The sequence below is a fragment of the Lagopus leucura genome, unplaced genomic scaffold (genome assembly GCF_019238085.1).
Source record: "Lagopus leucura isolate 7727_CA_CO unplaced genomic scaffold, USGS_WTPT01 Super-Scaffold_100022, whole genome shotgun sequence".
NCBI classification, from domain to species: domain Eukaryota; kingdom Metazoa; phylum Chordata; class Aves; order Galliformes; family Phasianidae; genus Lagopus; species Lagopus leucura.
In genome coordinates, this window is record NW_024962275.1 from 7,113,970 (window position 1) to 7,135,471 (window position 21,502).

At 51.2% G+C, this 21,502-nt stretch overlaps 1 protein-coding gene across 3 annotated transcripts in view; it reads left to right on the top strand.

Moving 5' to 3' along the window:
- The window catches only part of ASTN2 (astrotactin 2), a 257,021-nt gene extending 240,280 nt beyond the window's left edge, over nt 1-16,741 (top strand). For all 3 annotated transcript variants that reach the window (XM_042878916.1, XM_042878918.1, XM_042878917.1), the window contains exons 21-23: nt 8,456-8,556; nt 9,725-9,908; nt 15,826-16,741. In XM_042878916.1, coding sequence (XP_042734850.1) covers nt 8,456-8,556; nt 9,725-9,908; nt 15,826-16,063 — 523 coding nt within the window. In that variant the 3' untranslated portion in view covers nt 16,064-16,741. The remainder of the gene's footprint in view (nt 1-8,455; nt 8,557-9,724; nt 9,909-15,825) is intronic.
- The last annotated feature ends 4,761 nt before the right edge of the window (nt 16,742-21,502 follow it).

The following is a 21,502-nucleotide window of genomic DNA, read 5'->3' on the forward strand; positions in this document are numbered from 1 at the left end:
CCATTGCAGGGGGGGAACAAGGAGCTCATGCAACAGAGAAGGGTGCTGCTCTTTCTCAATTCATTATCTTTACGAGACAACTACTTCTCTCTCCCCACTTGCAGCGAATCCCCCAGAAGTGGGGGGAGAGCACTGCGCCATGCAGTGGGACCACAGCCAGTCGTGCAGCCCCCAGGGAGGTATGAAATGAGGCATGAATGGAGTGTTAGGAGAGAATGGAAACTCTCAAGCGGCTCCCAGGCCGACTCTGTTGCGGGGGGTCCCTTACTCACGATGACAGCACTGCCTCTCATAAACATGCATTTCCTCATCCCCGTTTGTTTCTCTCTCTTGTGCAATCGCGTGTACCAGACGGGAATGGGAGTGAGTCCCAACGGTACGTGAATGTGTCACAAAAAGCCTTCCCACCCTGCCACCAACGAAGTAGTGAGAAATAACAACAGGATTTGAGGGAAAATGGAAGGGGGAGGGAGAAGAAGAGAGAGAAAGAAAAGATGGGGAGCTGGATGGGTTTGCTACCAGCCATGAGTTGTTATGAGTGTAAATTTGAAAGCATGGCTGTGCTGGTAGTTCACAGTGTCAATCGATGCTCAGAAGTCCCCATTGCACTCAGTGCTGGGCATCCTCCTGGGAAAACAAAGTTGCTTCCCCAAATGACTACTGGGTGGAAAAAAGGGACAAAAATAGGGGAAAAGTGACTTGGCTGAGATGACACAGTGCTGAAACCAAGAGAGAAGCTCCATCCCCTGTGCTGGGCTGTTTCACTTGGGAAGTGAGAGGATCACAGCTCCTGTGCTTCCCTCCCATTGATCGTGCTGGGCATCATCCAGGCTTTGCTTCCAAAATAACTCTGTGAATAGATCACAGTCAGGGTGAGTTGTGGTTTTAGGGTGTAGGGGCACCATGCACAGCAAATCCCCTGGGCTGGGGCTGATGGAAACAGTGCTGGAGCCCTCACCTGAGCTCATGGGCAGGATGGAGGAGCAGGGTGTCAGCTCAGAACAGCTTTTGGGAGCTGCAATCCTTGCTCCTGCAGCAAAAAGCAGGAGAGGAGGCCTGCAGGAGGGACGATGCCTCTGGAGCATCGCTTCTGGGCACTTCACTGACCCAGCTTACTGCATGCTCTGTCACAGGAGTGCAGTGGCTCTGTGCTGTGGAAGCAGGGTCCAGCCCTTCAGAGGCCATCTGGGGGTAGCAGAGTTCGCTGTCAGGGCTGCTCGGCCATATAGCCACCATTTCAATAAAGAAATGATTAAAAGGGGGTGGGGGGGTGGTGTAGAAAAACCCAAAACATCTGTTTTACTTCAAATCGGGTAAGATTCCTTTGCTCGCAAGGAATGTGTAAATCACGCCGGGCTGGGAGATGTACATAACCCTGCCTGAAAGCTCCCTTGCACTTCAAACGAATTCTAACGTACTTACTGGGATTTTGTTTTTATTATTTGTTTTGCTCCCCCACCACCACCCCGGCCCCACTGGAGCTGTGAGAACCGCGTCCCCTCCAGCCAGCAGGGACCGGGACCTGGCCAGCATCCTTCTGCTGGGTGCGTGGTGGGGACAGAGCAGCGCAGGGTACAGCCTCCCCTCGCTTGGATCTGCCTTGGGTTTTGTGAACGGAGGCATCCCCCACCTCCCAGCCCCATTGTGTGCCTTTATTGTTGGCAGCCTTGGCTTTGTTTGATGCCTAGGGCAGGCAGTGCTGGGGGACAAACCCAGTGGAGATGGGCTGTGCTGGCGGGGAGCACGCAGCCTCCCCGTGCCGACCAGCGGCGATCGGTGCGACCCGTCGCCTTTCTTCTCGGGCTCTCAACTAGGAGGCCCTATTGTGGTGGCTTATATAAGAACAGAGAGCCATCAACTCGTTTGACATAGACCACCCACCACTCCTCAGATGACACTGGCTTTTGAAGTCACTACCAGTCTGGGCTGGATTTCAACCAGCGGTCCAGATGGAAGCCAAGCCCCCAGGAGGATGAGAACAAGCCCCACCAAGGGGAACTCCTGGGGTAGCGAGCTGTGGAGTGTCTGGTTCTTGTTTAGAAGGACTGTGAGGTTGGGAGGGGGAATGTTTCCTCATTTGCCAAGGGTCACCACCTCCCTCTCCCCCCCATCTCCCCAGGGCTGGCCATGGCCAGGCTTTGCAGAGCATTTGTAGGTTAAGTGGCTGGGATGGTGAGCTGCGAACATTTCCATTGTGGAGCTCGTCAGGGGTCCAAGGCCGCCCCTTTCTCCTTTCTCCCTGGCACAATGGGAGGAAGAATCTGATTTATTCCCCCTCTCCTTCTGAACAGCCTTGTCATGTCCTGAGCTGCAATCATGATGGGAGTAGGAGGGCTGTGCTCCTAACACAGCCCAAGGCACGGGAACCCAAAGCAGTGTCCTTTTGGAGACCCACCTGGTGTGCAGAACTCATGTGCTAATGCTTTCAGATGAGCTGAAAGGTGTCCAGCTGCAGGTCTGTGTGTAGAAGCAGAGCCAAACCTCAGAGTGATGGCTTACCTCCAAGCATGTAACACTGGTGGAGCTTGGGCAGGAGGCTGTGGGGTGCCCAGGGCTTTACGTGGCATCTCAGGATGAGTCCCAGCAAAACAGGGACCTGACATTTGGCAGATCATTTGGCAGATGAATGCCAACTGCTTGTGCTTAGCTAGAGACAGAAGTGCCAGTGTCTACCAAAGAACACTGGGATTCCCCTCCTGGGTGAGCTGGGTCTGTGTGGGACTTCGCTGGGTGGAGGGGACACCTTGCCCAGGCCTTGGAACTGGCAGTGGAGTGGTGAAGATCCTGGCCAGTTCTTGCTGCGTTGCTTCTGTGAGCACATCTGCTAATTCTCATCTCCACAGCCTGCAGGACAAAAGCAAGGACACAACTGCCAAGAAATCCAGATCCCCAACTCCCCTCTCCCTTCTCTCCTACTATGATGATAGTTTCCCAATGATTCTGTTTTTTCCGTCATCATCTCATCCTCACTGTTTGGGTGCCAACCCCCGAGGGTCTCCTGTGGATCTTCATGGTAAAATAAGACTGTGTTCCCTTGGTCCTTGGTGTGAGCATGGGAGCAGAAGCCCCAGAGTTGTGACATTGACTGCATGAATGTTATTTTATGTCAGGACTGATGCTTTGGGCATGCTGTCCTGCTCCAGTGCCAGGGAGCTGTTCTCTCATCCGCATTTCATCCCCACCAGCAGTTTTGTCCAGCGCAGCAGCACTTCTTTCCATGGGACTTGCTCTGCTCTGCCTCCATCCATGGTGTAAAGCCCCAAAGCATGAGCCGGGCACCTGCTGGCAGCGTCTGATGGTTGCTGTTTTATGTGCTTCCAAAAAGCACCTGACACCTGAGGCATGTGGTGCAGGGACACTTATTTCCCTCCATCTGACAGCTGTGCTCTGGGAGGCATTGGTGGAAGGGTACAGCAGGGATCACCCAGTGTCTTGTGAAGCTTTGCTCTAACCCCAAGCAGAGGTATGAGCCCACCCTGCCAACGGGCACTGCAAACAGGCACAGTGTGAGCTCTCAGCATGAAATGAGGCCAGCAAGGGACAGGGAAAGTCACTTCTTCCACACAAGCCCTCTCTTCTCAATGTCTGCTTGCTTTAGAATGAGAGGTGAAGGCTTTAATTTGTGCTGGGGGAGGTTCAGGTTGGATGTTAGCTAACTTCTTTTTTTCCTCAGAAGAGTGGTAATGCACTGCTACAGGTCTTCCCAGGGAGTGGTGGGGTCACCATCCCTGGAGGTGTTCCATAACTGTGGGGATGTGGCACTGAGTGATGTGGTGGGATGGGTTGGGGTTGGCTGTGGGGATCTTAGGTCTTTTCCAACCTTAATGATGCTGTGATGGTTTGCTTCAGAGGGGTATTGCTCTCATTTACCTTTCTAAGTTCTCTCTGATCACTGAGTTGATTAACTAAAATACAATCCTTCAGCTGGACCAGGAAATGAAAAGTGTTGGCAAGAGCACATCATGGCTGAACCACTTTGCAGAGGCTGGGCCTGTATCTCAGCATGATGCTGGGCCCTGGAGCAGCACCCTGCCCTGTCCCCCATTCATGTGGCACAGCTGGGTTTTTGCACAGCCACTGTGTGTGTGTGCAGCCAGCAGCTTGTAGGCACTCGAGCACTTTGCACGGGTGTTTGGCAGATGCTGTAGTGTTTATTGGACTCAGACTCTTTTCCCTGCAGCCCAGCCAGATCGTAGTGGTTCAGCATCTCGTGGAGCTTCACAGGACAGCAGAAATGTTTGTTATCTCCTTAGGATGGGAAGAAATCAACTGCCAGCCCAGGAAGGTCAGCACAGAAGTCCTTATCTGCCTTCCTACAAATAAGGATGATGAGTAAAGCACTCAAACATTGTCAGCATCGTGAGATGGAGTTAAAAAAACTATGAGCCAGCGTTGTTGTCTATAAATAAAGAACATGTTCTGGAGTTTCATTCTCAGCCTTGTGGTTTTGGGCCTTTAGAATTTTGTTTTTTTGTGTTGTTTTCTTTTTTTTTCCTCTGCGTTGAGAAAGGCAAGAAACATATTGTTCCTTTTTTTTTTTTTTTTTTTTTTTTTTAATTCAATTGACAATCTTCCACAATCATTGGATTCCAGGAACTGAAGCTTTAGCCGCCCCCCCCTCTTCCCTGCCTTCTCTTCCTCCCCCCAAGAACTATCTTGAGCCCAGTGATAAAATCCCTGCTTTAGCCAGCTTTGGGTGGAGTATCTACAAGGAAGGTGTTGCTGACATTTCACGAGGCCACATGTTAATTGCTTTCTATCTCTCTCTAAAAGTTCCTTCTGGTCACTGTAGTGGGAAACATTTAAGCAGTGTTATTTTATAGGACTTGATGTGCTGTTTCTCTGCTGAGGTGGCTGCATTTCCAGGCATGGAGGGCTGCTCTCTGCCAAAAGCATATGTGCATCCAGTGGTAAAACGCTCCTTGGAACCTCTTTGGGCAGAATATGTCTTAGTATTGTTCCAAAGGCAGCATCCATGTATGATCGTGCTAAGGGCACTGGGGGAAAGGAGGGAGGACACAAGAACACAGGGAGCACATGAAGGAGCGTTGCAGGGAATGCTTACTGCTGCACAAACCAACCTCCTAGGTATGGGGGAGGCAGAGCCAGGGCAGAGCTGCCTCATGGCATTCCAGCCTGGAATTCAGAACCACTTGTTGGTCTCATTTTTCCTTAGAGGCTCCCAAAGGGCCCCATTGGCACTGTTGGGTGCAGCTCCATCGTTGTCAAAGATGCTGCCTGCCGTGGCCTTCATCCAAAATGCTGTGTAGGGATGGTCATGTCTCCACCTCACCCACAGCTGCCATGGGTATCTCTTGGACACTGCAAGCAGGAGACACAGATCTCTGCTCTTTCTTCTCTTTGATTATCCATTTCCACAAATAAAGGGAAAAAATTACCAGCACACCGTGCAGGGCTGTTAACTGCTCTGAGATCATTCTGCCACAGAGAGGCTGGGTGGACAAATGGTTGAGAAGGAGGTGGGCAACCATCATCTCCCACTTTTGCAATCTGCTCACATTGCTGCGGCTCTCCTGTTTGAGATGCTTCACCCCATAAGTATCTGTTTGCCATCACTAAAGCAGAGCTGTCAGTGCTTCAAGAGCAATCTGTTGGATGTTAATGGCAAAGCTCTGTGAGATCAGATGCTGGTTGGAAATGGAGAAGGACAGAGGGCTGTGTGCTGCTGGGGCTGCCAGCTGCCACCAGAGCTGAAGTTGTTGGTGCCCATTCCAGAACAGCTCTCGAGAGTGAATCATAAAATCATTTGAGTTGGAAGAGATCTTAAGGACCATCTAATCCAACTCCCTGCGCTGAACAGTCAGGTGCTCAGAGCTCCGTCCTGCCTGAGCTGCAAGGATGGGGCACCACCACCTCTGGGCAGCCTGAGCCACTGCCTCACCACCAAAAGGAATGAAGCACAAAGCCTTTCTTCTGGGAACTCTGAGAGGATTGGTTTCATGTGAGTTAAAGCATTCTCTTTGACCGAGTCAAAATCATTTTGCTTCTGATGATTTCCCATTTAAGCATGGCTTTTTCAATTTTTTTTTTCCCCCAATCTCATCTGATGAAATGAAGGCCTTGTGTGTGGATCAGTTTTTTAACCCAGCCTGGACCATTATGGATGCCGTCACTCTTTGCTCTGTTGGTGTTGGCAGAGGGCAGAAGCACAGCCCAAAGGGGTCCTTCCCCCCCCCAGCAGATGCGGGATGCATTGTGACCCCTGCCAGGCAGCTGCATCCCTCCTGACCCATGGGTGCTGGAATAGGTGACGTGGGCACTAATTGCTGACTATTACCATTGTTTTCATCAAAGTCTGCTGTTTTCAAGAGAAGTGCTCTGGCACCGATTACCTCGCAGATAATGGAGCCTTCTTGATGAAGCTGCCGCAGGCAGAGCAGAGGTTGCACATTAGCTGTGCTCACCCATTTACAAAGGAAAACACAACCAGCACAGCTAAGCCAATGACCCAGCATGGGGACAGAGGTCAGCTCACAACAGAAAGCCACCTGTTGAGCCCCCTGAGAGCTTGCCATGCTTGCAGACGCTTGCCCCTAACTACGAGAAAGGCATAGAAACTACAGAGCGTGTCCAGAGACAGGCAACAAGGCTGTGAGTGGGCTGGAGCAGAAGTGCAATGGGGAGCAGCTGAAGAAGCTGAGATGGGTCAGTCTGGAGAAGAGGAGGCTTGGGAGAGACTGTATCACTCTGCAACTCCTGAAAGGAGGTCGTGGGGAGGTGGGCTCAACCTTTGCATCCAGTAACAGCAATAGGATAAGAGGCAATGGCTTCATGTTGTTCCAGGGTAGGTTCAGATTAGGTGTTAGTGAACATTTCTTCTCTCATAAAGCAGTAATGCATTGGCACAGGTTGCCCAGGGAGTAGCGCTGTCCCTGTCGGCCTTCAACAGCCTTGGAGATGTGGTGGGATGAGGTTGCACTTGGTTATCTTAGGTCTTTTCCAACCTTAATGATTCTGTTCTTCTAAGAAGAGCAATGCCTGCTGATGGGTGGTTGGATGAGCTGCAGGACTCCTGGGGTGCCCTTCTTGACACTGCGTGCCCCAATTACTGCTGCTTTGTGGACCCAGAGAGAGCAATCTGTGCTGCTTATCTGCCCACAGGAGACTCCTTGCTCAGTAGAAGTGGAGATGGCAGCTCTGCAGAGCCTGGCACTCACACTCCTGACCTGGATTCGAATTCCCCTATTGCTCTGCTGCTGTCCCTTAATTATAGCAGGAGAACAGCCTGTGTGTGGTACTTGTGAAGTTGCACAGCACAGACATCCTTGTGAGATGCTCCCACTCTGAGCAACATTCCCTCTAAATTAAGGAAGATGATGTCATGCCAAAGAATTAAATAGCATCTCCTTGGGTAAGCGCAGTGTTTGCATCTCCTGCGTGCCCCAGCTTTGTCCCTGTGCACAAGTGGGTTCCTTGGCAGTCTGCTGGCATCCTTTCAGTCAGCAAATATTGTTACAGAGCTAATGCTAATTGCTTGGAGAGAGCACATCCCATGCTGGGAATTGCTACCATGCAGATGTCAGCTCTTATCAGCTGCTGGTGGGATGTGGGAGCAGCCCACTGATTTGGAGTGAGGAGGAGGCAGGCATCACTGTTGTCCCTGATGAGGATGCTGAGAGTCAGGACCACTCCTTAAGTAAACAAGCCTCAGGGTCTCAATCCCCTTTCAGCTTACAACTGCAGAGCTGAGTTGTTTCAGGGACCTCTGTGCCCAGCTCCCACCCTGTGTCAAAGGCAGCTTTGGTTTCCATGCCTGGCTTGGGCTGGGTAAATACCAATCTATACCTTCTGGAAGAGTGGGCAAAAATTATTGCCCCCACTGCAAAGAAGCATTCTCATTTTGGAGCTCTGATATTGTGAGCACAGCTCTGAGCTTAGCATCACAGGACATCCCATGCAGCCACAGCCTGTTTATGCAGTGCTCCATCCAGCACAAAAGCTGTATTTTACTGTCAGATGCTCTCCATTAGCTTCAAGTGTGAAATTATCATTCCCACCCTTTTACCAGCCCCACCCTGGTGAGGAAATGATCTAGAAAACAACCTCAAGGGCCTTTTGCAGGATGTGTGCGAGCTGTCGCTTGTCAGCACAGATCCTACTTAGGGCAGAATTACTGCAGGGAGGTGCAAGCACTGCAATGTTACTGCATTGCATGGCACCTCATGCAGAGGTGTGTGCATCCTTCTCCAACTCATGGAGCTGCACGCAGCCCACCCTTGGTGCACGGGGATGCTGTGACCTACCCCCATGCCTCCTCCTGCTATTTGCTTTCCTGTTCTTAGCCAGAGACATCTTGCATCCCCTTGAGATGCCAGAAGTGACTGATGGGAGCCAGGACCACATTTTTCACTTCTCACGAAGTCAGCTCCCATAACAATCTGGTGGTGTCAGACCAGGAGATAAAGACATTTTTCTTCCCCTTCCTGCTTTCCAGGTTCACTCTGTATGCGGTGGACACACGAGGGAGACACTCTGAGCTGAGCACGGTCACCCTGAGGACAGCCTGCCCACTGGTAGATGACAGCAAGGCAGAAGGTCAGTCTTCAGGCACCTTGTCTCCCAAGACAGAAGCCATTTCCTGTTAATTTTGCTTCTCCTATATCCATTACACACCTGCAACCCTCTCCAGTCTCCTCTTCCAGAGTGCAAGCTCTTATAAGTGAGCCCTGGGCACAGGGATATGGGGCTGGGATGGATGGCAAATTGCAAACATCTTGTAGTGGAGGCTGTATGGTCCTGCGTAGCTCAGTGCCATCACATCTGCTCCCCTGTATGATCCTGGGGACCTGCCAACAAACATCCTATGGAAAAGGGCAATTGCTGCCTGCAAAGTAAGGGCAGCCCTGATTGGGACCCAACTCTGGGTCTTTAGTGGGACAGCAGTAGCAGCTGTGTTGACTCTGAAATGGAGACATCAACCACTTCCATAGTTTCATTTCCCAGTTTTGAAACCAATCAGTCAAATTCGTTCTCTCCTTCCCAAAGCATTTTGCTGTTTTTGAGTTTTAAATTACTTGTCTAAAAAAGAATAGAAGGCCTGCTACCTATTTCCTTTCTTTCTACTTTGGGAAACAAACAAAAGAAAGCTTTGATTAATGCTTTGTTTAGTGTTATTGATAAGCACTTCCAAAACAAGAGCAAATGAGAGGCTTTACAGAAAAGGAAAGAAAAAGAGTTTCCTACTTTTTTCATTTCTTAAAAAAATACTCTTTTTTTTACAACAAAAACACGCACCTTCTTGCTCAATAAATCAAGCTTCATTTGCAGCTATCCCAGCACCTCCCACCAGCCCTTTTCAGGGTTCTCTGCTTGTTCTTTTTCCCTGTTGTATTGCTATAATGGGATGGAAAGTACCATGATAATGGCAGGGTAGCAAAGTCTTTGGGCCCAGCAAACAAGAATGAGCCCAAATGCAGCAGCCTCAGAAATGAAAGAAAATAACTACTTACCTTTGGCAGGCCTCAGGTAGACAGGGATACACAGCAAGAGGTGCCCTTGCCTCCACTACCAACCCTTAAATGAGGTCGTAGAAGGAGTAGATCCTGCCTCTACCCCTTCCAATTACTCAGGTGTATTGCATGCAGCTGAGCTCCCCTGGGTTGGCCCTGCCTTCCCACCAGGTGCTCAATCACTGCTTCAGGCCGTAACTTAGCATTCCCACTACACCTGTGCTCATTAAATCTTGTCCCCTGCTCTCTTCCAGAGATAGCTGACAAAATCTACAACCTCTATAATGGCTACACCAGTGGGAAGGAGCAGCAGACAGCCTACAACACGCTGATGGAGGTCTCTGCTTCCATGCTGTTCCGAGTCCAGCACCACTACAACTCCCACTATGAGAAGTTCGGAGACTTTGTCTGGCGTAGCGAAGACGAGCTGGGGCCCAGGTACCCACCCTTATCCTGCATCCTCCCAGCCCCGCTGCCTCCTCACAGCTGAGAGAAGTCCCCTCTTGTTATTAACCATCCAATGGTGTTGACCAGGCCCTGCTTGGTCTTCGATAAATGCTTGTGGGAAAGCTGAAGTGGGTGGTACTGCAGGGTACTGGGAACACCATGGGGAGACCAGAGGGTCTTAATCAGGGACAGTGCATAGTCTGTGTGTAAGCCAGCACTTGGATGTTATCAGAGGGGATCAACAACTAAGCAAAATTCTAAGTGGTAAAATTGTCTCTGCTAGGTAGTATTTTTCATGGACTTTCCCTTCTGCTGGTTTCTATCTCTATTGGACCTGACACATCTTTATCCTTGCTGTGCCATATGGTTGCTGTACAAGCTGTAAATATTTCCAAAGTTCCCTTTTCCATCTTCACTCTCCCGTAACAATAATTCAATTCATTGATGTAGGTGCTAAGAAGATCATCCTTATTTTCATTGCTGTGGTGTCCCTGGTACCATGCAAGGAGTGTTTGGAGAAAGTCATAACCCTGTGGACAAGTTACAATCTCTTCAGAATTCAAGTAGCCTTGAAGCTTTTGTAGACACTGCTCTTGAATCATCCTCATCTAACTTTGGATGGGGCCCTAGGCAGTCTGTTCTGGTGCTGAATTTGGTGGTTGACAACCACTGGAACTAGATCCCTTCCAAGCCATTCTATGATTCTTTGTTGTTCTCTGACAAACTGGAGCAGGGAAGGATGGAGGAGAGGGGTTGGGCTGTCCATGAATAAGAATTTCCTTCTTTCTCCTCGACTTCTGTCTGCTTGTTGGACACGAGCGAGGATCCGTCCATAATACCAGGATGACAGCACTTCACAACAGCTTCTGCTCTCACAGACATAAATCCAGGCCGGCCTGGTGCTTGCCCTCCCACAGAAACGACCTTGGTCGTAATTTCTTTGATAGCTCATTAGCGCCTGACGCTGAGCCACTCTTCCTTCCCACCGCCTTCCTCCTTCTCTGATGACACTGCGGACTTGTTTGTCCTTTCCAACTGCTCTGAGCCCCCGGGGTCCATCAGCCTCTTCTTACATTTTTCTTACTCTTCTTATTTCCCTTGTCACTTGAGATCCAACTTATTGCAGCATGTTAGCTACCCTGATACCTACACTGAGCCGCCAGATTTGCAAGGTGACATTTAAATAGCCCGCATTGTTGCACTCCATACCGAGCTACATCTGGAGCCAGTGGTCGATTCGGCTGCTGTCTGCCTTCCTCGCCAGGCAGATGATCCCTTGCAGAGCTCATGTGCCCCCACTCCATGTTTGAGCAGTGTGTGACCTGCAGCCAAGGGGAAATGCAGCAGCAGTCGATGCCAGACTGACAAGAGCAGAGCTCTGCATCCCGCCCAGCATCGCCGGGAGCTGGGACAGAAGCGGAGGCACTGACGTGGGGGGGATTTGCCAAGGGAGGCCATCTCGTAACGCGATTTTAATTGACGGGCTGTTCTCCTTCCCAGAGGAACATTCATTTTCATACCTTGAAATGTTTATCAGATGAGCCTCAGATTCGCAGTAAATGTTCGCTCATAAAACTGAGCGACAAGAGGGAAGTTGATTGCCTCCGTGTAATAAATACATCACACTGGAGTCCTCGTGAGCCCAGTTTCCATGAAAGCCACAGGTTACTGCAAACAGCTGCTCGCGAGAAGACACGCTGACAGCCAGATGTCCCAACCAGACGGTTTACATTAAGGAGACATTAAAAAGTTAGCTCATAGGTGGCCCTAAACCAGGACTTTCTGTGGTCAGCAGCATCTTGGCACCTGGCTTGCTTCATCCTGCTCGTCTCCTTCAGCAACAACAACCCCTTTCCTGCTCCCCCCATTCCTCCTACAAACACCAAATGAGTCTCGCAGAGTTAATTTGTTCCAACAAAACAGAGAATCTGTCTAAAGCAGTGAAGGTTTAATGCTACTGTGTGTTCAGACCTTTGGATCGGTGCAGCAAGAGCGCTTCCTGACATGGCAACAGGGAGATTTCTTTATTATTTTCTCATACTGTATTTTTGGACAATCCTTGTGACCACTGCAAACAGAGCCTGGCTGTTAGGAGGAGGCGGGAGAAAGAATTAGGTTAAAATCTTCCCTCTGTGCCCCTGCCTGCGGCTACCAGGAACAGCAAGGTCAGGATGTGGGGCTCACAGCTCTCCTTCCCTCAGGCAGGTCCCCGGGCAGCAGCCGGGGCGGCCTCATGAGATCAGTGCATCCCCAGAGCAGCTGCCTTCTGGAACCGAGGGGAATGCAATGTACCGATGGGAGGCTGTGATAAGAGGCCATCGAGTCCCGGACTCATTATCCTCTCAGATGAGGGTCTGACAGACCTGGGTCAGTTCTCAGTAGAGTGGAAAAATCTGAATTGATGACAGAATCGTCCCATATGGGAACAGAGCAGACGGGCAACCAGCCCCTCCTGCAGCAGATCGAGGAAGCTCGTCCTCCCTCTCACTTGGCACCTTCTTTGGCAGCCCCCCGTCCCCTCCCACCCCTCTCCCCACACCAAGGGGGGAGCAGCCGTGCGGAGCCATCGCTATCAGAATCCCTCTCTCCACCATTTATGATGTGGGTGATGACCTCCTAAATCCATCACTCAAGAACCGGTCCCTGGGGACACCCAGAGTGGGGGCACCCTGCAGTGGAGCTGGGCTATGGGGGAGCAAAGAGGGGCTGCTTCATCCTTTGGAGGGCCGGGATCTGGCCATGAAAATGACCCCCACCTCGCTCCCCTGCTGTCCTCTCTTGATTCCTGCCCTTTAATAAGGCAATAAATTATTGTTTCTGGCAGGGATGAGGTTGGTCAGCATTTAGGAAGATTTCATTTCCAGTATTTGAAAAGGTGGTCGTTCTGACCCGACAGCCCTCCGCAGGGAGCACTTGGGTAATACCCAGCGCTTGATTTATGGTGTTAAATTGGCAGCCCAAGAGCTGCTCCTGTAATTTATTACCCAGCCTTCACCAGAAAGCTTCTCTCCCTTTCTCACCCCTCCCCTCACCCGCTCTGTCTCTCTTGCTCCTTATTTTTTTTTTAAGAGGGAACAGCTGACAGCCAAAAGCTAAATCTAATATTTACACATGACTTCATTCCCTCACTAAAATAAGTGACTCAGTCTCAAAGCAGTGAAACCCATCAAAACTGGGGCTTTGGTGCCGGAAACCAAAAGTGAGGGACCTGATTCCCTCCCTCCCATCACCTGGACCATGGTGCTGTGCTTTCTCAGCATCCTTGTAGAGTCAGCTCAGCGTGTGCACATCCCTTTCTTGGGGCTGATTGCACCGAGCACAACTGCAGATGCTGCAGATGTGGAGACCACCAACCCAAGAAGCGTTGACTGCAGCAAATGAGAGACCAGCAGGTCTGCATGGTTCAGCCCTGCTGCTCTTTGTTGAGCTGTAGATGTAGATGTTCCTGCTCCTTGCAGGGGAGTTGGATCAGATGACCTTTGAAGATTCCTTCCAACTCAAACCATTCTGTGATTCACAAATGAGAGTGTTTATCTGGCCAAGAGACCCATATGTCTATCAGGAAAAGAAGGCAACGTGGTCATTTTTAGCAAAATCCAGGTGATCCTGGGGTGGTGGAACATGTAATGAAAATGGGAGAGTAGGGAAGACCAAGGGAGATGGAGGGAAATGGTCAGGTTATGCAGGAGGGAAGTGAGAGATGGGCTGAGAGGGCTGTGCAGGGGAGGAGACAGACAGCTGGTGAGATGGGAGGAGGAAAAGGGAAGAGCTTGACCAGCAGATGTGTGTGAGCATGTGCTGGGGTGCCCAGCCCTCAACCTGATTAAGAGCAAGTCACTGTTACCTACCACTGGGAAATGCCTCAAAGACTGGCCGCATCCACTTGTTGGTGCTCTCCTCTTGTGCAAGCCTGGTAAGGCCTCCTGGTGAGCTGGACTAGGAACCAGTTTGGGAGAAAAGCCATTGGATGCTTGATTGGCCTTCAGGTGGACAACTTCTCCATGTCAGTGAATCCCATTCATCCCAATGGACACCTGGGCAGGGATAAGCTGGGAAAGGAGCAGAACCTACTTTTGGCAATAGAGATGATTTATGGTAAGTAAGGGTCACCACAGAGCTGTGGCCCTGGAAAGATGATAGTTATCCCATTGAGAGAGAGGCAGGTCTGGTTCAGTGCTCTGCTCCTGAGCACGGTCTGCTTACAGGAATGTCCATCTTACAGGGTGTATGTGGGCTCTACGTTTGGCCAACCTCCCCTTCAAGAAAGAGCAGATGTTATGAAACAGCTTCTCAGCATTAAGATGGATAAGCTGAAGGACTGCTTGTGGAAACAAACTGTGCTCTGCCTTTGACTAAAGAGCAGGTTGGACATATTCATCAGGGCAGGCTGATTGCACATGATCCCCTTTGGTCCCGTCCACCAGCAGCGAGAGTGATTGAGTGAGATCTGTTGGCCTCATTGTAGCACCAGGCACTGTGGATCTTGGTTTGCTCTGAGCTGAGCTTTAATCCATGAGTCTTTGCTGAGAGCATCTGATGCCACCGTGGAATTTCACACGTGTGAACTGGGGGATCGGTGGCACATCAGGAGGTGCTGATGTGCCCTTGTGCCTCATCTGCCCTCCTTCCCTGCATCCCATACTGGGTGCTGCTGGTGCTGCTCCTCGTTAGGAGCTCACAGCCCAGGCTGCAACGCCGCTCAGCTCCCATAATCAAATAATCCCCATGTTTATGCCTCACTGACTGACAGCGCTGCCTCTGACATATCATTATCAGGAATTTACATTCCTCCAGGAACTGTGAAATCCCCTAACCCCAAATCCAGAGCTTTCCTGTGGCACCAGAGGGAGAGGAAATAATCTGTGATCTTGAGACTTTCAGACCACTGAAGTAAACCCTCTTCCCCTCCCTTTGTTTGATTTAGCACTTTGCAGACTCCCACAAGGGGATTCTTGGTTTCTAACGGGTTTATTTTGTTTTGTCTTAATGTGTTGTGCTTTTTCTCCTCGCTCTTCTAGTGTCAGTCCTTTCGGGCCATTTGCCTCCTGGAGACTTAGGCAAACAGAGCAGGGAGGGCAGCACTCGTGGGCTGGCAGTACTGGGGGTCCCCACGGAGTGCTGTGGAACATGTGGCACTCTGGTGACCAACTGGCACAGTTCAGGGCACCGGAGCTGCTCTGCTGCTCATGCCTGAGGTCCCTCCAGCCCCATGCATGGATGTGTATGAACTTTGACACAAAGCAGAGCTGCTCTCCACCTAAAACAGGCAAGGCGATGTCTCAGGTCGTGGTTCTCATCCATTGAACCTCATGAGGCTCGACAAAGCCAAGTGCACGGTATTGTGCTTGAGTTGGTGTAATCCCAGGTATATGTATGCACTGAGAGAAGAACTCACTGAGAGCAGCCCCACGGAGAAGGGTTTGGTGTATAAAAGCTGGGCATGAGCCAGCCATGAAGATGGTTGGAGGTTGGAGCACCTCTGTTACACAGACAGACCGAGAGCTGGGGGTGTTCAGCCTGGAGAAGGCTCCGGGCAGACTTCACTGCAGCCTTCTTATAAGCAGGAGGGAGAGTGACTTTTTACATGGGCAGATGATGGGACAAAAGAGGGAATGGATTTAAAAGAAAAAGCTCTCTCTTTTTAAAAGAGATCAGATTTAGGTCAGCTGTGAGCAGGAAATTCCTTACCTAGAGGTCAGTGAGGCACTGCTGCCTAGAGATGTGTGAGTGCCCATCCCTGGAGGTGCCCAAGGCCATTAGATGGGGCCCTGGGCAGCCTGAGCTGTGAGGTCCCTTGCAACCCAACCATTCTGTGGTTCTGTGATTCTTGCCATGAGACAGAGCCAGTGATGGGAGCCAGGTGTGCCCTGGGGACTCCTCTGCCCCTATTTCTGGTTCTTCCCTCCAGGAAGGCACACCTGATCCTGCGGAGGCTGGAGAAAGTCAGCAGTCACTGCTCAACGCTGCTCCGCAGCTCCTACATCCAGAGCCGCACCGAGACCATGCCCTACCTGTTCTGCCGCAGCGAGGAGGTCCGGCCTCCTGGCATGGTGTGGTACAGCATCCTAAAGGACACCAAAGTCACGTGCGAGGAGAAGATGGTCTCCATGCTGCGCAACACCTACGGGGAGTCCAAGGGGCGGTGAGGGACGGTGCCGGCCTGGAGCTGTGGGAGGCAGAGGGACTCCGAGGAGTCGAGGACTCGTGATGTGCTGAGTGCTGCTGGGGTTCGGGGACGGGAGGTATTCAGAGGGGTGAAAGGGGGCAGCGAGGCCAAGCAGGACTTTCTCACATCAATGGCAGAGAAACGCGAAATCTGCAAGTTGGACTTTAATTTCCTTTCCTTTCGTTTTTTATTTTTTTCCAGAGGAAACAAACAAACAAACAAACAAAAAAAAAAAAAAAAAAACACAACAAAAACCAACCAACCAACCAACAAAAACCCAACACCTGATTTGACTCAGCGCAAAAGTCTCTCCTTTTTAATCTTTTCTTACTGAATTTCCTGGACTACACACTCCGAAACGCTGGGAGGAGGCGATACCCGCAGGAGGCGAGAGCCTGAGCAGGGGAACTTCTGGGCCTGGGGATCCCCTGCCCACCCGGAGCTGTGGGGCCAGGAATTTGGTGCCACGTTGGCCGAGGACGCCAGGAGCATCCCAGCTGTGAGCGCGTGGCCCAGAGGTGGATGCCAGGCAGGTGCCAGGACGTTGTGGACACGCTGGGGGTTTTTTACCACTCCAAGGTAGCAGAATGGCTCCGTGCCTTCGTTCGCAAGGCTCCCGGCAGCTCGTTCTGTGCATTAAAGGTTCATATTAAGTCCATCTCCATGCTTCCTTTGGTGTTTCTTCCTGATGCTGTCTCGCCGCTGCTTCAGCTGAGAGGAGACGACTCCCCCAATGGCCAACCCCAAGGACCAGAGACCGGCGCTGACCCCGAGAGCAGGCGCTGGGAGAGGAGGGGAAAGTGCAGCCTCTGTGTAGGGTCCTGGCCCTGCCCAGCACCCATCGCAGCCCCTCTGGGAGCTTCAGATATGTGGGAAAGCCCAAGAAGGAAGCCAGGGGCTAAAAAGACATGGAGAATCTGGTTTCTTTTACTGTCAGATGTGGGTTAGGCTGGCCCAGGATCTGTGTGGGTAATGGATTTTTCAGTCTGGTCGCCAAACCAATGAGTGCAGGAGGGTGAGAGGAAAAAAAAACAACAAAAATCAAAGCAGCCCAAAGCTATTGCTTTTTCTGTCTTAAAGCGAAACAACAAACCTGGAGGGGGGCTGGAGGGGGAAAAGGAAGCACTGTGGGCTGAATGAATCAGTTCAGTCAGCCCAAAGCAAACAGTTCTGTTTGTTTTTTTTCCAGGTTATTTAACCCTTTAAAGTAAAGAAAACAAGAAGGAGGTGAGTTTCAAAATGGATGTGTTTTGAAACCAAACAAAGGTGCAGGATTTGATGTGGAGGAAGTTCAGCCAGGCTTATCCTTCTTGAGATAAACCTCTTTGCCTGCTTTGGCTAATTGTGGTCCTGTCTCCCACATTACTCTTGTTTTTCCCTTTTTCCTTTCGTCCTGTCTCTTCATTTGTCTTGACCCACGTGGATGCTGCAGGCTGGGGAGCCCTCCAGCACCTGGTCAGTGTCCTGCTGGAGCACACGGGGGAGCCTTTGGAACGAGAGCACCACAGGTTGTTTGGGAGCCCTTTTTTTTTAAGCTAAAATCTCTTTTCCTGATTTGGTGTTCCTGGGGATGGAGAGGACAACCTCAGCTTCCTGCAGCCCAATGCACACTTTGCATTTCCTTGCCTGGGTCTGATGAGCCCCAGTGCATCTCAGTGCCATCCTGCAAGTGCAACTGTTGGCCTCATCCAGAGTCAGCTCCCAAATCTTGCACCTCTGGAAGCGGGCAGCTCTGCTCGAGGTGTTGCAGCATTATTTGCTCAGCTTGGCTATTGTGCAAAGCAAAACAAAGCAAAAACCCTCAGACTGCGAATGTGCTGATGGTCCCAGCCTGATGGACCTGAGTGACACTGCTGGCATTTTCTGCGATGCCAATGACGCGGCAGGTGGGGATGTTGTGGTGCTTACAGGACTAGCGCTATTATGGGATGCCTGACTGCCACGAGTGCAGTGTTGTAGGAACTGGGAATGGAGGCCACACGCCAAAGCCCACTCATATCCTTGGTGATGCTGGTGGCAGCACGGGGGGGAATGCAGCAGGCGGATGTGCTGGGGCAGAGTGGCAGAGAGCATTTGGCAGCCGTTCAGCTGTCGAGGAGCACACAGAGCTCTCATCTCAGTTCCAGCCCCAGGCAGACTGTGGCCACGGATGCTGCCCGGCACGGCCGACCCAAGCCAAACAAACCCGAGGAATTTGTCGAAGTTACACATGCTTGGGCTCGCGGCTGAATGGAAGGTTCTGTGTTTTCTAACTGGAAATTTTGGAGAATGTAACCATCAGGCTTTCAAGATAAATAGTTGCAGTCACAGCCCAGCAATGCTGGCCCATGGGCTCGCGCTCTGCCGCATGCGTGCCCGCATGCAGTGTGCACTGCAGCCATCCCCATCCTCCTGGGTGCATTGGTGGGAAGGAGCAGCACGAGGGGCTTCGTCTGCAGGCATTGCTCACCCGGCATCTTCCATGTGCTCTCACTCCTGTCACACCCATCCACTCCAGCCCTGTTTTTTTTTCCTTTTCTTTTTTTTTATGAACACCTGTAGTCTAACAAAGGGCCGTGGGCTCCAGCTGAGATGGGAAGCTTGCATGCTTCTTAAAAATAAATGTACAGCTGGGAGGCAGGGGGTAGCTTCCATAACGTAAGCTGGTAGGTAATGTCTTTGTAGGAAGGAGGCGAGAGTGGCTGTTGGCACCAGTTCTATTTTCACTGTAACTAAAATGACCAGAAGGCTGCGGATAGCAGGTGACAAGACTTGGTATCTACAAAAAAAACAACCCAACAACAACAAAAAAACCACAACTATTTTGTGCAAGCTTTTAACCACGGATGGTCCTCACTAGGCCTGAGTCGCCCGGAAGATCATCAAGACCTTCAGAACTATTTTCATACACTACTGCCTCTCCTGAGCGTAATGTTTTTAGGATCCTTTGGCTGCGTTTTATCAGCAAACTTTTGGGCCAGGGGGTGAGTGGAAGAGGCCTGGGAACAGCTCACCTCCCTTCACTGTGCCTTAGGCCATGGCACCCGAGGAGGTGCACTGGGCAGCACAGGGAGCACACACATAGGCACCATCCGCTAACGGGCACAGCTGGATGCTCATCTGATCTTCAGGTGCCTTCAGTACATGGGAAAGGTGAGCAGCTTTCCTTACACTCCAGTTTCTGGAAGCCTTTCTTGAAGTCTCTACATCCTTTTGTCCACATTGCTTCATGTTGCCAACAGCTGCATTTTCCCATTCCTACAGTTCCCAGTGCCACACTTGGTGGAGGAGCTGTGGCTTTCAGCCAGGTGGCAACTCGGATGTATGAACCAGGAGCAGCTTCCCTGCTGTCGCATGCAGCGAATGCAGTCAGCTCCCTTGGTTTATGGCAGCCCACAGGACCGACGGCGGGTGACACGAGTGTCTGCAGCCACACAGTGCTTGGTGGCACAGGCTGGCTGGCATTGCAGCTTGGGGCTGATCAGAAAGTGAGATCCCTTGCTTTCCCTCTGCCACTTTTAACATCAGCTGGTGGCCCACTCTTTGAGCAGTGCCTTCAGCCCTCTCTCAATGCAGGTATTGATGTATGTTTTCCCTTCCCCCGCTCTTCAGCGATTGATTTCCAGACAGACACATGAACTGGCCATAGGAATGGTTGTTTTGGCCGCACACTGCAATTGATTGTGCTCGTGTGGTTGTGCACATGCGAGGAATGGAGATGAGCATCGCTCAGCGGCTGCAGCACAGCCCAGCAGGAGCTGCCTCTGTAGGTTGCTCCTGTTTTAAAGCCTATATTAATGCTTAATAGATCCTTCAATGCACAGTTAATTGATTTATGTATTGCTATAGACACAAACCGTTTAATACACCGTTTATAGGCCTTTTTAGCTACGGTGTGTTCTATTGACAGGGCCGTTCAACGTGCTTATACTCCATTAATAATGCATTGGCCACTGACAGGGATGCTATAGAGGCACCATGGGCTGTCACTCTCTCTCCCCACTCGATATATTGCAGTAGATTTTGACAGCTGAAATGCAAAACATCTTTTTTAGTGACTCACTTATGTCAGTGTAAAAAAAAAATATTAATTTATTGCTGCCCTTCAGTTTATTGCCCCCAAGCGCCCCATAGACTGCAGTGTGGAATTCATTTGTTGTTCAGTCCACAGCCTCTTTACACACGACAGTCAGTATTAATGCCACATTTCTAAAAGCGGGCAAAGTGTTGCTTTTCAGTAGTGCACATACATCAGGATGGCAGACAGAGCTGTCTGCCATTATAGTCCAACAGCAACAAAAGCAAAAGGACCTGCAAGTGGTGCAGCACAGCCATCATCAAGGCTCTTACCCACATGCTCCAGGTCCTCTCCAGCCTCCCTGTCCTGTCTGGGCTTCCCTGGGGAGTTAAATCATTGATGAGGGTGAGAGTTAACTGGGTTAACAGTGACCCTCTTCAGAAACAATAGGGAGTCAATAACTGTCAGGGCTGAATGGCACCTATCCTGACAGCGTGCACAGGCCCAGTTTGGAGGCGTCGATGCTGAATCAATTCACATTGTAAATGCTGAGTCGATACACATTTCCCAGCTACAGCAGCACAGACATCCCTCCCCTGCCTGCCGCAGCAGCTCCAAGCTGGGAGGTGGGCTGGGGTCTGCACCACGGGGTCCTGCTGCAGGGTGGGCATGGATCTGAGCCTCGTCCATCACTCTGCTGAGCAAAATGATGTTAAATGGGACACAGAGCCTCATTCCACAGTGCCCACAGGGTTCTGCATCTGGCACGCTCAGCCCCGGGGTGCACGCAGATGGCTTCCAGCCTTCCTCCCCGCTTAGGTCATACTCCTGAGTCACGGCGAGTTCCTGTTGGGACTCATCTGCTGGATGACAGTGCTGTGCAGCTGATGGAGAAGGTAAGCAGCAGAGGGCAGGGGCAGAGTCCTTAGATGTGCTGGGTGGCAGACAGGTCACGGCAGCGCCAAGCTGCAGCCTGGCACAGCCCCAGGTTGTCACTGAGCCCAAAGCCCCTCACACGGAGCGCAGTCAGCAAGCCTTTACGTGTGAGCGCTCTTTTCCAAGTGATGAGGGCACTATTTAGGCACACTTACAGGCTTGAATGTTTCTCTAAAGGTTTCCCAATTGAGACAAAGTGGAATTCTTCAGGGCAGACCCCATTGCCTCAGGGTCTGACGGCGGAACCAGACCCATTGGGTGGCAGGGAACCACACCACACCCCGGGGGGGGGGGCATCCTCCCTCCACCAGCCCTGCCAGAGCACTGTGAGTGCTGCAGACCCTGCCTGAAACTGAGGCAGGGGAGCACGTGGCAGGGCAGCCCGTACAGCTGTGCATCCAGATGTGGGACCACGCTCACCCTCCCACACCCAGCGATGCTCGGGGCCAGCTCGACCGAAAGCAAAGACGTGGCAAAAGCAAGCAG